This window comes from Uranotaenia lowii, chromosome 2, assembly GCF_029784155.1.
Source record: "Uranotaenia lowii strain MFRU-FL chromosome 2, ASM2978415v1, whole genome shotgun sequence".
Taxonomy (NCBI): domain Eukaryota; kingdom Metazoa; phylum Arthropoda; class Insecta; order Diptera; family Culicidae; genus Uranotaenia; species Uranotaenia lowii.
The window spans coordinates 65,155,179-65,171,716 of NC_073692.1; the positions used below are offsets into that span (position 1 = coordinate 65,155,179).

General features: G+C 38.0%; 2 protein-coding genes across 6 annotated transcripts in view; one reads left to right on the top strand and one right to left on the bottom strand.

Annotated features, from left to right (window-relative positions):
* Window positions 1–16,538, bottom strand: part of LOC129748421 (calcitonin gene-related peptide type 1 receptor) — a 473,124-nt gene that overhangs the window by 123,849 nt on the left and 332,737 nt on the right. The gene's annotated exons all lie outside the window — the stretch shown is intronic.
* On the top strand, window positions 9,900–15,200 carry LOC129741487 (uncharacterized). The gene has a single exon (XM_055733227.1). The coding sequence runs from the start codon at window positions 9,900–9,902 to the stop codon at window positions 15,198–15,200; it is 5,301 nt and encodes a 1,766-aa protein (XP_055589202.1).

The window sequence follows — 16,538 nt, forward strand, 5'->3', positions numbered from 1 at the left end:
TTCAAAAAATATATACTTATGCGCAACCAATAGCTTCTAATTTCAGCTTCTTCTAGTGTCATATTAACACTCAAGAGCGGATTAGGGTTGAATTAAATAAAAACTTCCGCTTTATGTAGAATTGAGAAAAAATCTCAATAAATTTTTTTCAGAATTCAAAACTTCTCGAGGTTCTCGGGAAAATTTATGAATGGATTATACCTTCATTTTTATAATTTTTGTTATATTCTATCATATCAAAATGCTTTTTTTTTCATATGAAATTTCACGTATTTTCAAATTTTCTCTCGAAAAAAAGAGCTGATAGATAAAAAAATTATTGAATATTTGGAATAAGCACTTCTCCCAATTTGTTCAAAATTAGCTCTAAAATTTGTTCAACCTTAGACGTGGACGTGGAACGTGGATTCTAAATTCCGAATTTCATCACTCAGCTTTTAACAATATACAGTCCCCGTTCGATTTTGGGAACACGCCTGTACATTTTGTGTTGCCGAAATCGAATGTTTCCAAAATCAAACGGTTTTTTTTCTCAATTATTTTTCCAGTTATTTTTACAAAATAACTATTCCTTTTACCAAAAACGTTATTTTTAAACCATTTCTGACCATTTGTAGTTATTTTTCATTTTTGTTGTTTTTGTAATTCTTCATATTTTTTAAGTTGTTTTTGGTCATTTCCAGTCTTTTGTTTAAATTTGTTTTCAAACTTTTTAAATTTATCATCTTTTTGAAATTTACTTTATAAATTTTTTAAAAATCTTTTGTTTTAATTGTTGCATTTTATCACCATTTCAGAAAACAACAAATTTATGGTGTTTGTCTAAATTATATTGGTACTGCTAAAACGAAAACTAAAAGGTAATATGTTTTTTCTAAAAACCGTTCGATTTTGGCCCATGTGCCAAAATCGGATGTTAGCAAAATCGAATGTTGGCGAATCAACAAATCGGATCAATAAAGGTGGTACAGACTCCGTTCGATTTTGGCAACATTCGATGTTGGCATCATCCGAGCAAAAACCGTTCGTTTTTGGCAACATCCAAAAAAGACGATGTCACTTTTTTATTTTTTATTTTCATTTTAAATTAATCAAAATTTATGTAAAACGTAATATTAGCATGAAACTTTTCAATTCGGCTTAATTATAATAGTTTTAAACAGTAAAAATATGAATTTTTCCATGTTTTACTGCTTAAAACCAAAATAGTTGAGCCAAATTGAAAAAAATTATGCGAATTTAAGGTTTAACATCAATTTCGACTAATTTGAAACAAAAATTAAAAATTAAAAAAGTGACAAAAAACTGTTAGATTTTGGCAACATTAGATTTTGGCAACATAAAATTTACGGGCGTGTTGCTAAAAACGAACGGGATCTGTATTAAGAAAAGGGGTTTGCTTAATAGAGGCCCGTTTTCCTTATAAACACGTGTGGTGTGTAAATGTTTTTGACTTTTTTGTTAAAATTTCTTTGGGGTTTTCAATTTGTCAAACAAATGTTTGGTCTCGTAGCTGATTCTTAATTTAATTTTCAGCAGAAGGACCTTTCCCCTGAAGGAATTTCTAGGATAGGCATCCTGAGCTAATTGGGAAATAAATTCAATCATAATCATAGAAATATGCAAGGTGACTTAAACAATCTGAAAAGCTACTAAAAATGGAAAAAGTGATATTAAATTAAGGTTGCCAGATTTTTTTCAGTACGTAACCGGGCCGCACAAATCCTGGCTTTTTTATTTAAAAACCCGGCTAAATCCGAGCATTTGATTTCAATATTGACGACCAAAAATCTTATAAATGTCTGTTAAAAGATTTAAAAAAAATTCAACAAGACTCATCGACAGATTTTGAATTTTATTTGGCTCAAAAATGTTCGTTTTGGAGGCATAAATAAAAAAAAATTTACAACACAGTTTGTTTTTTTTTTTTGCTTTATTTGCCGAATAAAATTAATAAATCCGGGCAAAATTTGGGCTTTTTTCTATGAAATACGCACTACACGGCCGAGCCGGACTGTTCCCAATTTTTTTTTCAAATATCCGGGCAAACCAGGATGAATGCGGCAATCTGGATACCTTATATTAGATCCTTTACCGGATTCAAAAGGAAGTTTACATCAATCGTTTTGGGTGATTTTAAAGACTTTGATGCCACATGGAAATTAATGGGTGTTTTTTAAATTGATCTTCGATTTGTTCGTTTTTTAAGCAAAAAAGGATTTAATAAAAATAATAATTCCATTGATTTTAATACCTTTTTATCAGCATTTTAACAATTTTTTATTACCTTCTTCGAAACCATTTCATAATTTTTCAATATAACTTACTTATTAATTCAGTCAGTATATTGAATATTTAAAAAAAATAAGCGTCATATCTTTCATGCTCTCGAAATTATGCTGAACAAAATTTAGTCAGATGCCACGCGCTTCCATCAAATTGCAATCATGGGTTATCAAACCGCAGCCGATCAGTTCCAACAGGTGAAAATTCAACAAACCGCTAAGTCTGTCCGCTGAATTAATCAGTTTTTTTTTTCAATTCTCGGCATGATTTCGAATGCCAGAATGCATTAATTTATGTGTATTCCAGCCCCAAAAGTTCTTCTGCTGAAATCGGCGGCACTGTTGGTTGATTGATAACTGATCGATTTTTTCGTTTTCTCTCTTTCTGCAATTCCATTCCAGAATTTTCCAATTATCGTCCTCCCCGCAACGAGATGAGCGTTTCCATAAGGCGACGACGACGTGACGACTAGCTGATTGAATCACTTTGGTCCATTTCACGGTTCATCGAGCATTGTCCGTGATAATTTCTTGAAATTCCCGTATTGCACTCGTCTTAATTGAAAGAGATGGACCAATAAAAAAAAATGCACTTTTACCGGCTGAAGTGTATCTACGGTTATAAATAGCAGATGAGACACGCGTCCAAAAATACGAAGCCAGTTTAAACGGCAAACATAAAAACGTTAAGTTTGTATGGAGAAAAATCGCGAGGCGCGAAGTGAAATTCATGTGACAGGATTCAAAATTTATGGATCGTTCGAAGCGAGTTTGTCCAAGCAAAGGAGAGAAAAAACAAACATTCAAATATACGGTGACAAATTCGCCGGATCATCGCGATACAAAAAAGAAAATAATTGAAATGGTGGAAAATAATAATCGAGTGAGCCCCTTTACGTTCGACTGAATTAAAAAAAACACATTTTTCATTATTCGTGAGACAAACGAGGGAGAAAATCCAGTGTGGAAAATAAATTTGAATAAAAAAAAAAACTCCAAGTTTAACTGCGTGGAAAAACCACAGCAATATTCTGCGGTCGTCAGCCGATGAATGGAAGCAGAAGGAGGCAGAGATCATCATTAAAACTTGGCGAATGCTTTCCAATCTCCGATGAAACCATAGCGATCAAACGATGGTGGCAAACGGCTATACGACGACGTCTCTAAGTTAAAACCACATCATAGAATGGGAAAGTTTTTTCCCAGAAACTAAAACAAATCCAGGTAAATGTAAAAAGTTGATTGAAGAGTTTTTGTAATTTTTATCGAAGTTTGTCTGCGTAACGATGGATTTTATATCGTGTGAATGGTTTTGCATTATTGCAAAAGTATTCATGTGTAGGTGTGTAGTAATTTTAACAAATTATTACAAATTTTCATTTTCGTTAATGGATATTGAGCGTCTTTCATAACAGTCTTTTGAAATTTCAACCTCCAAATTTGATCGGAATAAAATCCATTAAATGTACACAAAAACCCATCGAAAAATATTCTCGCCCCGTTCTGGAGCAATCCATTTGGAATTGTTTATTTGTTCAGCAACGGCAATATCACAACTCAGCCGCGAGATTGCAAAAAAAAAACAAACGCCGCGGCCGCCGCCCGGGAGATGTCCGCCTTAATCAGTTCTTCGTCCAAACAAACACCAACCTGGGATAGGAAGGTACATGCAAAATCGTTTACGGGCCAGCAGACACTTTGTTTTACAAACAATCGCCAAAGTAAATGGAAATAATTACTGACCAGGCTGCGTGTTTACAAAGCAATCAGCCCCCGAGAATTGGTCTTTCATTGTTGTGGTTTATAGTCAGTTTGGGGCTACGGGGAGCAGAAGCTGTGAATGAAATTTGGCAGCTTCGAGGCGGGGAAATTTTAAAATGGTCCAGGTAACGATGGATCGTTGATTGAATCGTTTTTTCCCCTAAAATTCAATGGACAGGTTTTCATGCTTCAAACTGTCAGAAGTTCGTTACATTTTTGATCAACATTTTTATTAATTTTTTTGTTTCGAAAATAGCCGTTTAATAATTTTGAGAAACATCTTTAGAGAATGTGCTTTTGGAGTTCTTTGGATTTTCTTTGTTTTAATCTTTACTTTCAGTTCCACTAAATCTCAATAATTGAAACTAGATAAAAAAAAATCCAAAGAAAAGGCTTAAGCTCCAGAATTTTTGTATAATGTTGAAATAGGGAAGTTTTAAAATTATGGCTCACTTACAAAAATAAAGTCAATTTTTTTTCCCAATGAAAATCAAAATATCTGTAAATGCTTCACAAATGAAAAACTAGTTCTATCTTTTTTTTTGCTAACCTTTCTTTTATTTGAAAATATTTAACAAAAATTTCATTGAAAAATTTGACATTTGACAAATTTCATTGAATGATGACAAAATTTTTCCCACAACATTTTTGCTTGAAAAATGCATACATAAAGGAATAGTAAAAAAATGTGATACTAAGAGTATCTCATTATTACGGTAAAGGTTCTTTTATACCAATAATTATTTCAATTAAAATCATTATGAACTGTTGAAAAACTAAATAAAAAATAATTTGAAAAATGAACTTTCGAAAATAAGTCCTATAAATTTCCAGTTTTTCAAGCTTTAAAGCAGTGGTTTTCAAACATTTTTCACCCACCGCCCTTTTTGCGAAATTTTCGAGCTCAACGCCCCCCCTGGGAAAATTTTTTAAAAATCTTCAAAAAAAATAATCTGGATTGATGAAAAACCATTACCTTCTGGCTTTATGTTATTGAAAGACTTAACTCAAAATTCATTCAAATTTATGTGAGGTCCTAAGAGTCAAAAGGGAGATGGTGTTATAAGTGTAAAAATGGTCGATTTTGATTTATTGATGTTTTACGGTTCTTCATATTTCAAACTTCATTTCGTGATTTTTCAGATTTTCTGAATTATATTTACATATTATTTCATTCTGAGTCAAAATGCAAATTTTGAAAAATATATGGAAATTGACGAAACATAACATGTTTTCTCGAAATTTGCTTTTTTGCACTTATACCCTTTTGGCTCCAAGGGCCTCATATTGCTTCAAATCTACAGTAAACACTTAATTCTATGTAAAATTTCCTGTATCATTACTTAAACTGATTGATTAAATTGTTTTGATATAAAATCATGAATATTTAATTCTGGTAAATATAATTCTATATTGACCATTAATTTGTATTATTGGACTATAACTAATTGTTGTCAAGTCAATGAAAACCATGAAAAATAGTATAATTTCTTGATATCCGTATTTAAGTCCTGTTCAAAGTTATGCACCATTCATGAATCTTACAGTTGAAATTAGGTTCTAAAAACTGAATTTCAGCAACGTAAATTATATCCAAATAGATTGAAAATATATCAATGGCAAATGGCGCAAATGATTTTTTTAATAGATTGATATAAATAAGAACTTAAAATAAAAATTCTTTTAACGAAAAACAATTCTTTCATATTTTCTTTCCAAAAATCTATCACTAAATCGCAGCAATTTTACACAGATTATTTCAAAGGGTTTTTCTGCTAGGCAGATTTTTTGGGACAATAATTTGTAGAGATAATCAAGCATTCTAAAATCTATTTCAAATCAAGCCACCTGAAATTGGCACAACCCAAAATAATCTTACGAAAACAAGATCAACATGTGAAGCGTATACAAAATCTGTGACAATCTGGAAAAAATCTTTGAGGTACATTTTTAGAAAAAAAATGAGATACTGGATGAAAAACTCTGTGAAATTATAGATATTTATGTTTTGAACCTGATGTTTAGTTTTGTAACTTAATTTTATTGTTTTGCATCGAACTTACTCGTAGTTATTTCAAATCACCGTTGTTTCGGGATTTGTGAAAGTGTGAATTACGATCTCACAGCCCCCATGAGCCCTTCCAACGCCTCTCAAATTTCAGAATTGAACTCACCGCCCCCTGATGCTCTTAATGCCCCCAAGGGTTCATTAGGGAGCACTTTATAAACCACCGCTTCAAAATATAAATGAGGGATCTTGGCGGCTTCATTTAAAAGAAATATTTTGGCGAAAATGTGTCAAATAATAAGGAATAAAAGTAGAAGAATTATTGTTGGGTCCAAATCAGATTTTTTTTCATCTATTTTAAACTCGGAAGGTTCCAATTTTAGCAAATAAATAATGTTAAACAACAAAACTATGAAATATGTTTCTAGCTGAATTTTCCTGAACGTGAAGATTAAGTACAAGTTATTTATTCAACAATAAATTATCATCAATAGTTTATTTCATTTTTAAAATTCTGTGAAAAAAATTAAAATTAAAATAAAAATTAAAAATTTTCAAAGAAGGCAATCTTGAAACTGAGTTCAGATCTTATTTTAAAATAATGGTTTTTAGCTGTTTTGTGTTTTGTTTTGAGCCATTTTGAATTTTAATTCTGAAGCTGAATTACAAACCCGAATTAAAATTGTGAATTTCATTTTTGAAATCGATTTCCGATTTAAGTTAAAAAAAAATCAAAATAATTATGAACCATAAATCGCATTTCATAACATAATCCATAACCTGACACCTCTTGTTTGAATTTTGAATCTTTAATTTTCCATGGGAATTCATTCTTCAATAATTTATTCGTGATTCAACAAGTGCATCTGAATGAAAATTCCGATCACCATAATAAAACTTCTTAAGTTTCCATTTTGCAAAAATTGGTTTAAAATTTCAAATGTTTTCTTATAATATTCCGGAATGATTTGTTTCGAACATGGAAAAAAATGCAAAACCAAAAAATACATCTATCAGGATTTTGTCTCAATTATGAACTAAACTGAAGATCTAGAATAATAAACTGAATGGAACCAGACATCGAAAATGATTTAAATCTAAGCTTACCAGCTATTTTTTCACATTTATACAGGCATAGCAAATCCGGGCTATTTATCTAAAAACCTTCTAAAATTCGTTTAATCGACTCCGAAGTGTACAACCCAAAATTAAGGCAATATCCATGGCAATTCATCAAAATGAAGAAGAAAACACTCGGAAAATTGTTTTTGCTTTTTTCATCAAAACACATCATTACATTTATTTGAATAAAATTTTTCCTATGTGAATAATTTTTGATAGCGATTTTTTTCGAGTATAGTCTTTAAATATCTATCAACACTTGAAAAAATATTAGAAAATCAGTAGTAGAATTGTGGACCTCGGTAAAGATTTTGTGGTTTTGGACTTAGTTCTAAATCGATATTGAAACTTCTTATTCACGTAAGTCATTTGTTGGGTTACGAGAATCCTTATTACAACTCTGTGTTCGAATGCTCGGAGTTCAGGAAGACAGAGAAGGACGAAACTGTTAACATCTCCAGAAGCTACAGCTGATCGATGCAACAAGCTGTTGAAACTGGGCCATAATGAACTGTTTATTGTAACAAATCTTGCCTAAATCACCATTTTGAATTATATTCATTAATTTTAGTATTAAGTCGAATAGCCATTGGTGCAGAAGATAAATTGTTTTGCTCGTTAAATTATGTTGTAGTTTTCGTAATAAATGTTAAATTATAGTGTTGCATTTCCTTAAAGAACGTTGTATTTAATAAATTGTGCTAAAACCTGAATCGTGTAGTTGTGAAATAAACTTTGTAACTTACCAAAATACCTAAGTGTTTAATTGGAATCTGGAACACACAAGGAACGCCGAGGAACACCACCATACTCCAACCAAGGAACCCAACCCCACCTAAGGAACCCCAAACATCGGAAATTGGTCATACAGTCCACCCAAGGTACCCCAGCCCCCCATCATTTTGGTCCATCCGAACCGGATCAACCAGCACAACCCATAAAGCACCGCCTAGAAGCACAATTTTAATCGCCATTGCCCCCGGAGCACAGCAAGAAGATTCAGAAAACCCGCAAAAATCATCTCACAACCCACGTCGCTCACCATTAGTCACCAACTCACAACTTTGTTGGTAGACTTGCACCTTGTGAAACAGAAGGCTCAGCTATCGCCGTTTATCACTAGAAAAACGTTGCGTTTAGCATTTCTTCTGTGGATGTCTTCTGGATCTTCGGAATAGCAACACTCACTTCCCCCAATTGTGGCCCGAATCTTCCAGAGCAGCGTACAGCAGAAGGATAAACCAGTCACAGCCGAAATACTGGTTTCTCAGGTAAACTTTATGAACAGTTTATGTCCAGCCGAAGTTTTGGTTTTGTTGTTTACTACACCATACCTGTTTCCTTCTATTTGGTAAACAACCCGCTGTGAGAATTGGATCTCACTCAACCCAATACGCTGCACCACGATCACTACAACAACCTCAACATCCCACGAGCCTCACCACTACTTGGACTTTGGCATTCGGCTTAAGGAGGTACCAATACCACCGACATCAGTGACGTCGCATCAATCATCATCTGCCGATCACCAATCATCATCCACCGGTCATCACTGATTGAAATTAGTGGTGACGTCACTCCATCTTGGCTTCGAACAATATTTTCCGCATGAAGTATCACCACATAATCAATCAATCGCAACCGCGATTAAACACTACACCCCCGCAGTAATTTTCACCGCACCCGCTTCATGAGGAATACTGGATTGGGTGATTAATGAGGCCATAATCACTATCCACGGTATTCAATTTTCGAAGCCGCCATTGTAGTTGCTGCGCAGTTCAAGTTCAAGGTCGGCACAGCTACTTGAGCTTCAAATATGCAACCTTGAGCTTACCTGGAATCAGCTGTGTTGCAGTATTTCATGTGCAGGATTCAACTGGTTCACTTACTGCACTTAATATTTGTCGTCACTTGGCCAAAAATCGCGCGGTAACCAGCCAACTACCCGGAGGACAACACTCTTCTGTTTCGGTGAGTGAAATTCAGCGAACTACTTTTAGTATATGAACCAGCCGAAGCTGGACCCGCATGAAACTACATATATATTTTCCCGTCTCACGAACACACTGATACTCATAACGGTATTTGATTGAGTTTGAATCATCGCATTTGGATATCGATTGATACAAGGGGCCTTCTGATGCACTTTCGTTATCGAGTGCATTTTGATATTTCGTACACCGTTCAACAAAAATTGGATTCAAAATATTTTGGAAATTGAATCTGCGGAACGAGTTTTTCGGTCAGGTTAGTAGAACCGATGGTATACGTCCTGCCGAAGCTATATTTTGAATTCAAATACTACATAAACGTTATCTCAACCCACCACCCCCTGCTACACTGTTTGGTACCGAGAACATTCAAGAGTTGGTCTGAGGCACTCCAAATAATAAGACGCGAAATTATTTTCACTGAACGAAATTTACGGCGAGGAATTCATACCTGTAAAGGTGTTCAGCTTTAGTTTCTGTCAAGGCAAATTATTACAACCGCTTGTATACGGAGAGGCACACCCACGTGTGAAGGCAACGCACGCGTATTAACCGCTAGGTCGTTCGGAATTCGGAGTTCGATACCTGTAGGGGAGTGCAACTTAAGGTTTCTTAAAGTAAGTTAAGCTCTACAGTGTATGTTCCTTGCCGAAGCTAGTTCAAAGTGCGAATACTCACCTGTTATTTTACTACCATACATCACCGTGAATCATCTTTTCAACGAGAACCATGGCTACCTCCGGCGCAACCTCTTCTGTTAAAAATCCACCGCTGAGGAATCTTCAAACCAGGTTGAAGGCATTACTTGAAATGTTTAAAAACTTAACCACGTTTGCGAACACATTGGGCGAGGTAACATCAGTTCAACAGATTCAGGTCAGGTTGGAAAAATTGAACGAACTCTGGGATAAGGTCAACGATGCTATCATGGATGTTGAAATGCATGATGAGTATCCAACGAAGGAAGGCAACTGCCCAGGCATAAGGTTGGACTTCACCACGCGCTTCTACGATGTTAAGGCGAGCATGTTAGACCGGATCAAGGAGCTGGAAGGAAATGCTGCGAACACTAGTGTCTTGCAGTCCACCCGTATCATGGATTCATCCATTCAGCCAGTGACGGAACATGTGAGGTTACCCCAAATACGTCTGCAGACATTCGACGGCAACATTGACCAGTGGCTGAGTTTCCGAGATCTTTTCCTGTCGCTGATCCATTCAAAGGTGGACTTACCGGATGTGGAAAAATTCCACTACCTCAAGGGATGTCTAGCTGGAGAAGCTAGATCGCTCATCGACCCCTTGGCATTGACGAGGGCCAACTACTCCATCGCTTGGGACACTTTAATGTCAAGATACAACGACAGCAAGTTTTTAAAACGTCGTCAGGTTGGAAATTTGTTCAAACTTCCGAAAGTTTCCAAAGAATCGTCATCGGAGATCCAGGTGTTGCTTGAAGGTTTTGAACGTGTTGTGCAAACCTTAGACCAACTAGTGAAACCTGAAGACTACAAGGATTTACTGCTGTTGGAAGTATTGTGTTCCAGACTAGACCCCGTCACGCGTCGTGCTTGGGAAGAGCATAGCGCGCTCCAGAGCCAGGATACCGTAAGAGATCTTACGCAGTTCCTGCAAACGAGAGTCAAAATTCTTGCCTCATTGCCATCCAAATCACATGATCTCAAGCCGGAGCTGTCACAGTTACCCAAAAAGAATGTCGTCCCCAGAACCAGCTATAGCGCAACTCAATCATCACAAGGATCTTGTATTGCTTGTCCAGATTCGCATCTCCTCTACACGTGTCCAGCGTTTTCGAGACTGAATGCCTCCGCTCGCGATAAGCTACTGAGACAACACTCGCTATGCCGTAATTGTTTCCGGCGTGGCCATCAAGCTTCGGAATGCAGATCAATGCAGGTGTGTCGGAAATGCAGGGGAAAGCACCATACTCTAGTGTGCTTCCGAGAAGATAACGCAGGATACAGCAATACGCGAATGGTACCACCCGCCAGAAGTAGTCAACCAGCTGCTCTCCAACCGAATACTTCAACAGAAACAGTTTCTTCAAACGTTGCAAGGAGTCGTTCATCAACTATTATTCTCGCTACAGCAGTCGTTTTAGTGGAAGACGACACCGGCAAGACCTTTCATGCAAGGGCATTATTAGATTCAGGGTCAGAGTGTAACTTCATGACAGAGAGGCTCTGTCAGCAAATGAAGATTTCAAGAAGGCGTTCGAATATATCAGTTCTGGGAATCGGCAAGGCGAATACCATTGTAAAGCACCAAATTTCAGCAGTTGTCAAGTCGCGAACATCGGGTTTTGCAAGGAAGATGGAGTTTTTACTTTTACCAGCGGTTACTGCAGATCTGCCTACTACCAGCGTGACGGTTTCATCTTGGAAGTTTCCACAGGGTGTGGAACTAGCAGATCCAGTATTTTTCCAATCCAATTCAGTGGATTTGGTATTCGGCGTTCAACATTTCTTCTCCTTCTTTCAAACCGACAACAAAATTCCGCTAGGCAGGGGGCTACCAATGCTGATAGATTCGGTATTTGGTTGGTTGGTCACCGGTGCAGTCGAACCTCAGGATTCATCACCACACATCGTTTGTAATACGGCATCTACAGTAAATCTCGACGAACTTCTCACCAGGTTTTGGTCGTGTGAGGAGATAGGGTCTCCGAACACATTTTCCCCGGAAGAACAACGCTGCGAGGAGCAGTTTGTTCGCACAATCCAAAGGAGTTCTGATGGACGATATACTGTTGGCTTACCGAAAAACGACCAGGTGCTTTCGACGATGGGCGAGTCGCGAGGCATTGCACTTCAGCGACTGAGTGGCTTGGAACGCAGATTGGTGAGGGATCCATATTTGCGGAGTCAGTACAACGAATTCATGGAGGAGTACATACAGCTAGGGCACATGCGCAGGGTGCATGCGGGCCCGAAAAAACGTTGCTATCTACCACACCATCCAGTAATCAAACAGGCCAGCACAACCACGAAGGTTCGAGTGGTGTTTGACGCATCATGCAAGAGCAGCACCGGTATTTCCCTAAACGATACACTCTTGGCAGGACCCGTTATCCAGGACGAGCTTCGAGCTCTCATCATGCGTTGCCGCACGAAACAAATTATGATTGTCGCGGACATCGAAAAAATGTTCAGACAAATCGGAATCGATAAAGAAGACATACCGCTTCAAAGCATTCTGTGGAGGAAGAATCCATCGGAGGAGGTGAAGACCTATGAACTGACCACCGTCACATACGGAACAAAACCGGCACCGTTTCTTGCCACCAGAACCTTGAAACAGTTGGCCACAGATGAACAGGAAAGATTTCCTAACGGAGCCAAGGCTATTATGGAGGACGTCTACATGGACGACGTTATAACCGGTACAGATAAAGCAAGCGCAGCCTCAAAACTATGTGAGGAATTAATCAATCTAACGAGGAGTGGAGGGTTCCGACTGCGAAAATTTGCTTCGAATTCAACGACAGCCTTGCGCGTAATAGAAGAGGAAGACCTAGCGCTGCCGCATAGTAACGAAATACAGCTCGACCCAGACCCTGCAGTCAAAACCCTAGGTCTTGTATGGCAACCTCGGACAGACATTTTGCGATTCAACTTTACCATTCTGCAGATATCAGAAAACGAAAGGTTAACCAAGCGCAAAATACTGTCGGCAATCGCAATGCTGTTCGATCCACTTGGATTAGTCGGAGCAGTAACCACTACCGCCAAGATATTTATGCAGAGGTTGTGGAAATTGAACGAGAAGGGAGAAAGGCTCGACTGGGATCAACCAGTACCAGCTGAGGTAGAAAAAGAATGGCGTAATTTCCACAAGCAGCTTCATGTGATGAACAATTTGAAGATTCAACGTTGTGCAGTTATCCCAAATTCGGTACGTATGGAGCTACATTTCTTTTCGGATGCGTCGGAGAAGGCATATGGCGCATGCGTGTACATCAAGAGCATCGACACTCAAGGGAGAAGCTTCGTACATCTACTAGCATCGAAATCGAAGGTCGCTCCGTTGAAATGCCAGTCGATACCAAGGTTGGAGCTATGCGGAGCTCTTCTGTCAGCCGAATTATCCTTCAAGGTACGAGATGCGTTGAAGACTCAGATGGATATGCACTTTTGGACGGACTCAACTTGCGTTCTACAATGGTTGAAGGCGGTTCCAACTACCTGGACAACGTTCGTGGCAAATCGTGTAGCCAAAATCCAAACAGCGACGGAGAATTGTGTTTGGAGACACGTTCCTGGTATACAGAATCCTGCAGACTTAATTTCCCGTGGATTAAATCCAGACCAGATCCAGGACAGCAATCTATGGTGGAAGGGTCCCGAATGGCTACTACAGAATCATTACCCGAACCAGCCAAGTAACTTCAGCACCGAAGGAGTAGATGCAGAAGTACGACATGTAACAGCGAACCTGGCAACTAGTCAAGATGATTTCGGAATGGATTATGTGAACAAATTTTCGTCATTTACTAAACTTGTCCGATGTACTGCGTACTGGATGCGTCTAATGCGAATCTTGAAGAAATCGGAACCAAATCCAAGGAGTCTCTTAACTGTGGCAGAAATTCGGGAGGCCGAATACGCCATAATACGACGAATACAGAAGGAGGCATTTTCCGAAGAATGGAAGTGTTTAGCTGATGGAAAGGATGTGCATCGGAATTCGCCGCTGCGTTGGTTCATTCCTCAAATATCTTCAGAAAACCTTATTCGAGTTGGTGGCCGATTAGGAAAATCAGAGGAGTTGGAAGATACCAAACACCCAATAGTGCTACCTGCAAAACACCCTTTTACAAAGCTCTTATACGAGTACTACCATCAAAAGCTTATGCACGCTGGATCACAGTTGTTGCTAAGCTCAGTTCGCCTGAAGTATTGGCCACTTGGAGGTCGTAACGTTCCACGCCAGATCATACATAATTGTAAACAATGTTTCCGCTCAAAGCCAAATCCTATTCAACAATTTATGGGTGAGCTGCCGTCAGATCGTGTTACGAAATCAAGACCGTTTATGAAGACCGGAGTTGACTATTTCGGCCCAGTGTACTTGCGCTTGGCACCAAGACGACCAGCAACAAAGGCCTACGTAGCTGTTTTCATCTGCCTTTGTACCAAGGCAGTGCACCTTGAATTAGTTTCGGACCTTTCGACGGAGCGGTTCCTTCAAGCACTACGCCGATTTATTGGGAGAAGAGGATACTGTGCCGACATTTATTCGGACAATGGGACCAATTTTGTGGGAGCCCGTAACTTCCTGCGGGAATTACTGGAGATCATTCGCAACAGCCAACATCAAGAAAGGGTATCCAAGGAGTGCGTCAACAATCACATTCAATGGCATTTCATCCCCCCAGCAGCTCCTCATTTTGGAGGCCTTTGGGAAGCTGCGGTTCGATCGGCCAAGAAGCATCTCCTGAAGGTTCTTGGAGAAAATGCTGTTTCCTTTGAAGAAATGACCACGTTACTGGTCCAAGTAGAAAACTGTTTGAACTCAAGGCCCATCACCGCATTAACCGATGATCCAGGAAACCTTCAACCTCTTACTCCAGGCCATTTTTTAATTGGTGAAGCATTCCAACAACTACCAAACAGAGACTTCCGAGAAGTGCCAATGAACCGTCTTAACCAGAGTCAAGTGCTCCAGAAGAAGCTTCAACACTTTTGGGATAGATGGAGAGTAGAGTATCTCACGCAACTGCAAGGACGTTACAAAAGATGGAGGTCACCTGTTGAGATATCCGTTGGCAGGCTGGTCATCATCAAGGACGAGAATCTTCCACCATCCCGTTGGAAAATGGGACGTATTGAGAAGCTGCATCCAGGATCAGACGGTGTTGTGAGAGTAGTAACTCTGAAGACCGCTACAGGACCATCTACGCGACCGGTCGAAAAACTTTGCCTGTTGCCAGATGCCTTTCAGCCCAACGAAGACCCTCAAATACCCTCTGAGAACCAAACAGATCAGTGCCCCCCCTCGTGTTCGTGAGATCCCCTTTCTTATCTTTTCAGAAACGCGAGCGGTTTCAGGATGGGCGAGGATGTTGGGTTACGAGAATCCTTATTACAACTCTGTGTTCGAATGCTCGGAGTTCAGGAAGACAGAGAAGGACGAAACTGTTAACATCTCCAGAAGCTACAGCTGATCGATGCAACAAGCTGTTGAAACTGGGCCATAATGAACTGTTTATTGTAACAAATCTTGCCTAAATCACCATTTTGAATTATATTCATTAATTTTAGTATTAAGTCGAATAGCCATTGGTGCAGAAGATAAATTGTTTTGCTCGTTAAATTATGTTGTAGTTTTCGTAATAAATGTTAAATTATAGTGTTGCATTTCCTTAAAGAACGTTGTATTTAATAAATTGTGCTAAAACCTGAATCGTGTAGTTGTGAAATAAACTTTGTAACTTACCAAAATACCTAAGTGTTTAATTGGAATCTGGAACACACAAGGAACGCCGAGGAACACCACCATACTCCAACCAAGGAACCCAACCCCACCTAAGGAACCCCAAACATCGGAAATTGGTCATACAGTCCACCCAAGGTACCCCAGCCCCCCATCATCATTTATCAAAATATGATTAAGCATTGTGATATAGCTTAGTTGGGGAACCAGTTGTCTCCTGGGCTGATTTCCGTGAGTTCCAGCTCAAGAGTAATTTTCGACTACAGAAAAAAAAAAGGATTTTGAACGCTTCATTCAGAAAAAAAAACATGTTTTACTCACTTACCTTAGCAAGCTAATTCATTTGAGCCACAAACATGGGTGAAATGTATCAAATATTCAAACATTATAACAAAAAATTAGGTTAACGTTTTAAAAAAGGTTTATTTTCTAATCTTGGAAACACAATTAAAATTTAAGATTTTAGTTAGAACCTTTGAATTTGAAGAATCTACAACATATGTAATTAATGTAAAATAAAATATCCAGCTGAATTTTAACCTGAGGAAAACAAGTTCAACAAATTACATTTCACAAATTAAATCCTGTTATTAAAGTTTTCACAACTAAAATCTATACAGTAGTTTTTCGATTATATCACTGTTCCATTTTTCTATACTCGCTAAGTTCACGGTTGATTTGATCACGGTTTTCGTTTAGATTTTTTCACGTTGTTTATGGAAATCATTCAGAAATCATTTGCCATTTTTCCATTTTTATTTCAAGTTTCGTCAAATTCACGGTTTTGCCATTATCACGGTGAATTAAGCTTGATAAAATTGAAAAACTACTGTATTTTTCAAAAAAACCAATTCTTTTAAATTAATCCAGATCTTATTTTTTATATGTGATTTTCATCAAGTTAAACTGACT

Bases quoted from the DNA above. Each gene is read 5' to 3' on its own strand.
- LOC129741487 (XM_055733227.1), top strand. From the start codon at position 9,900: ATGGCTACCTCCGGCGCAACCTCTTCTGTTAAAAATCCACCGCTGAGG.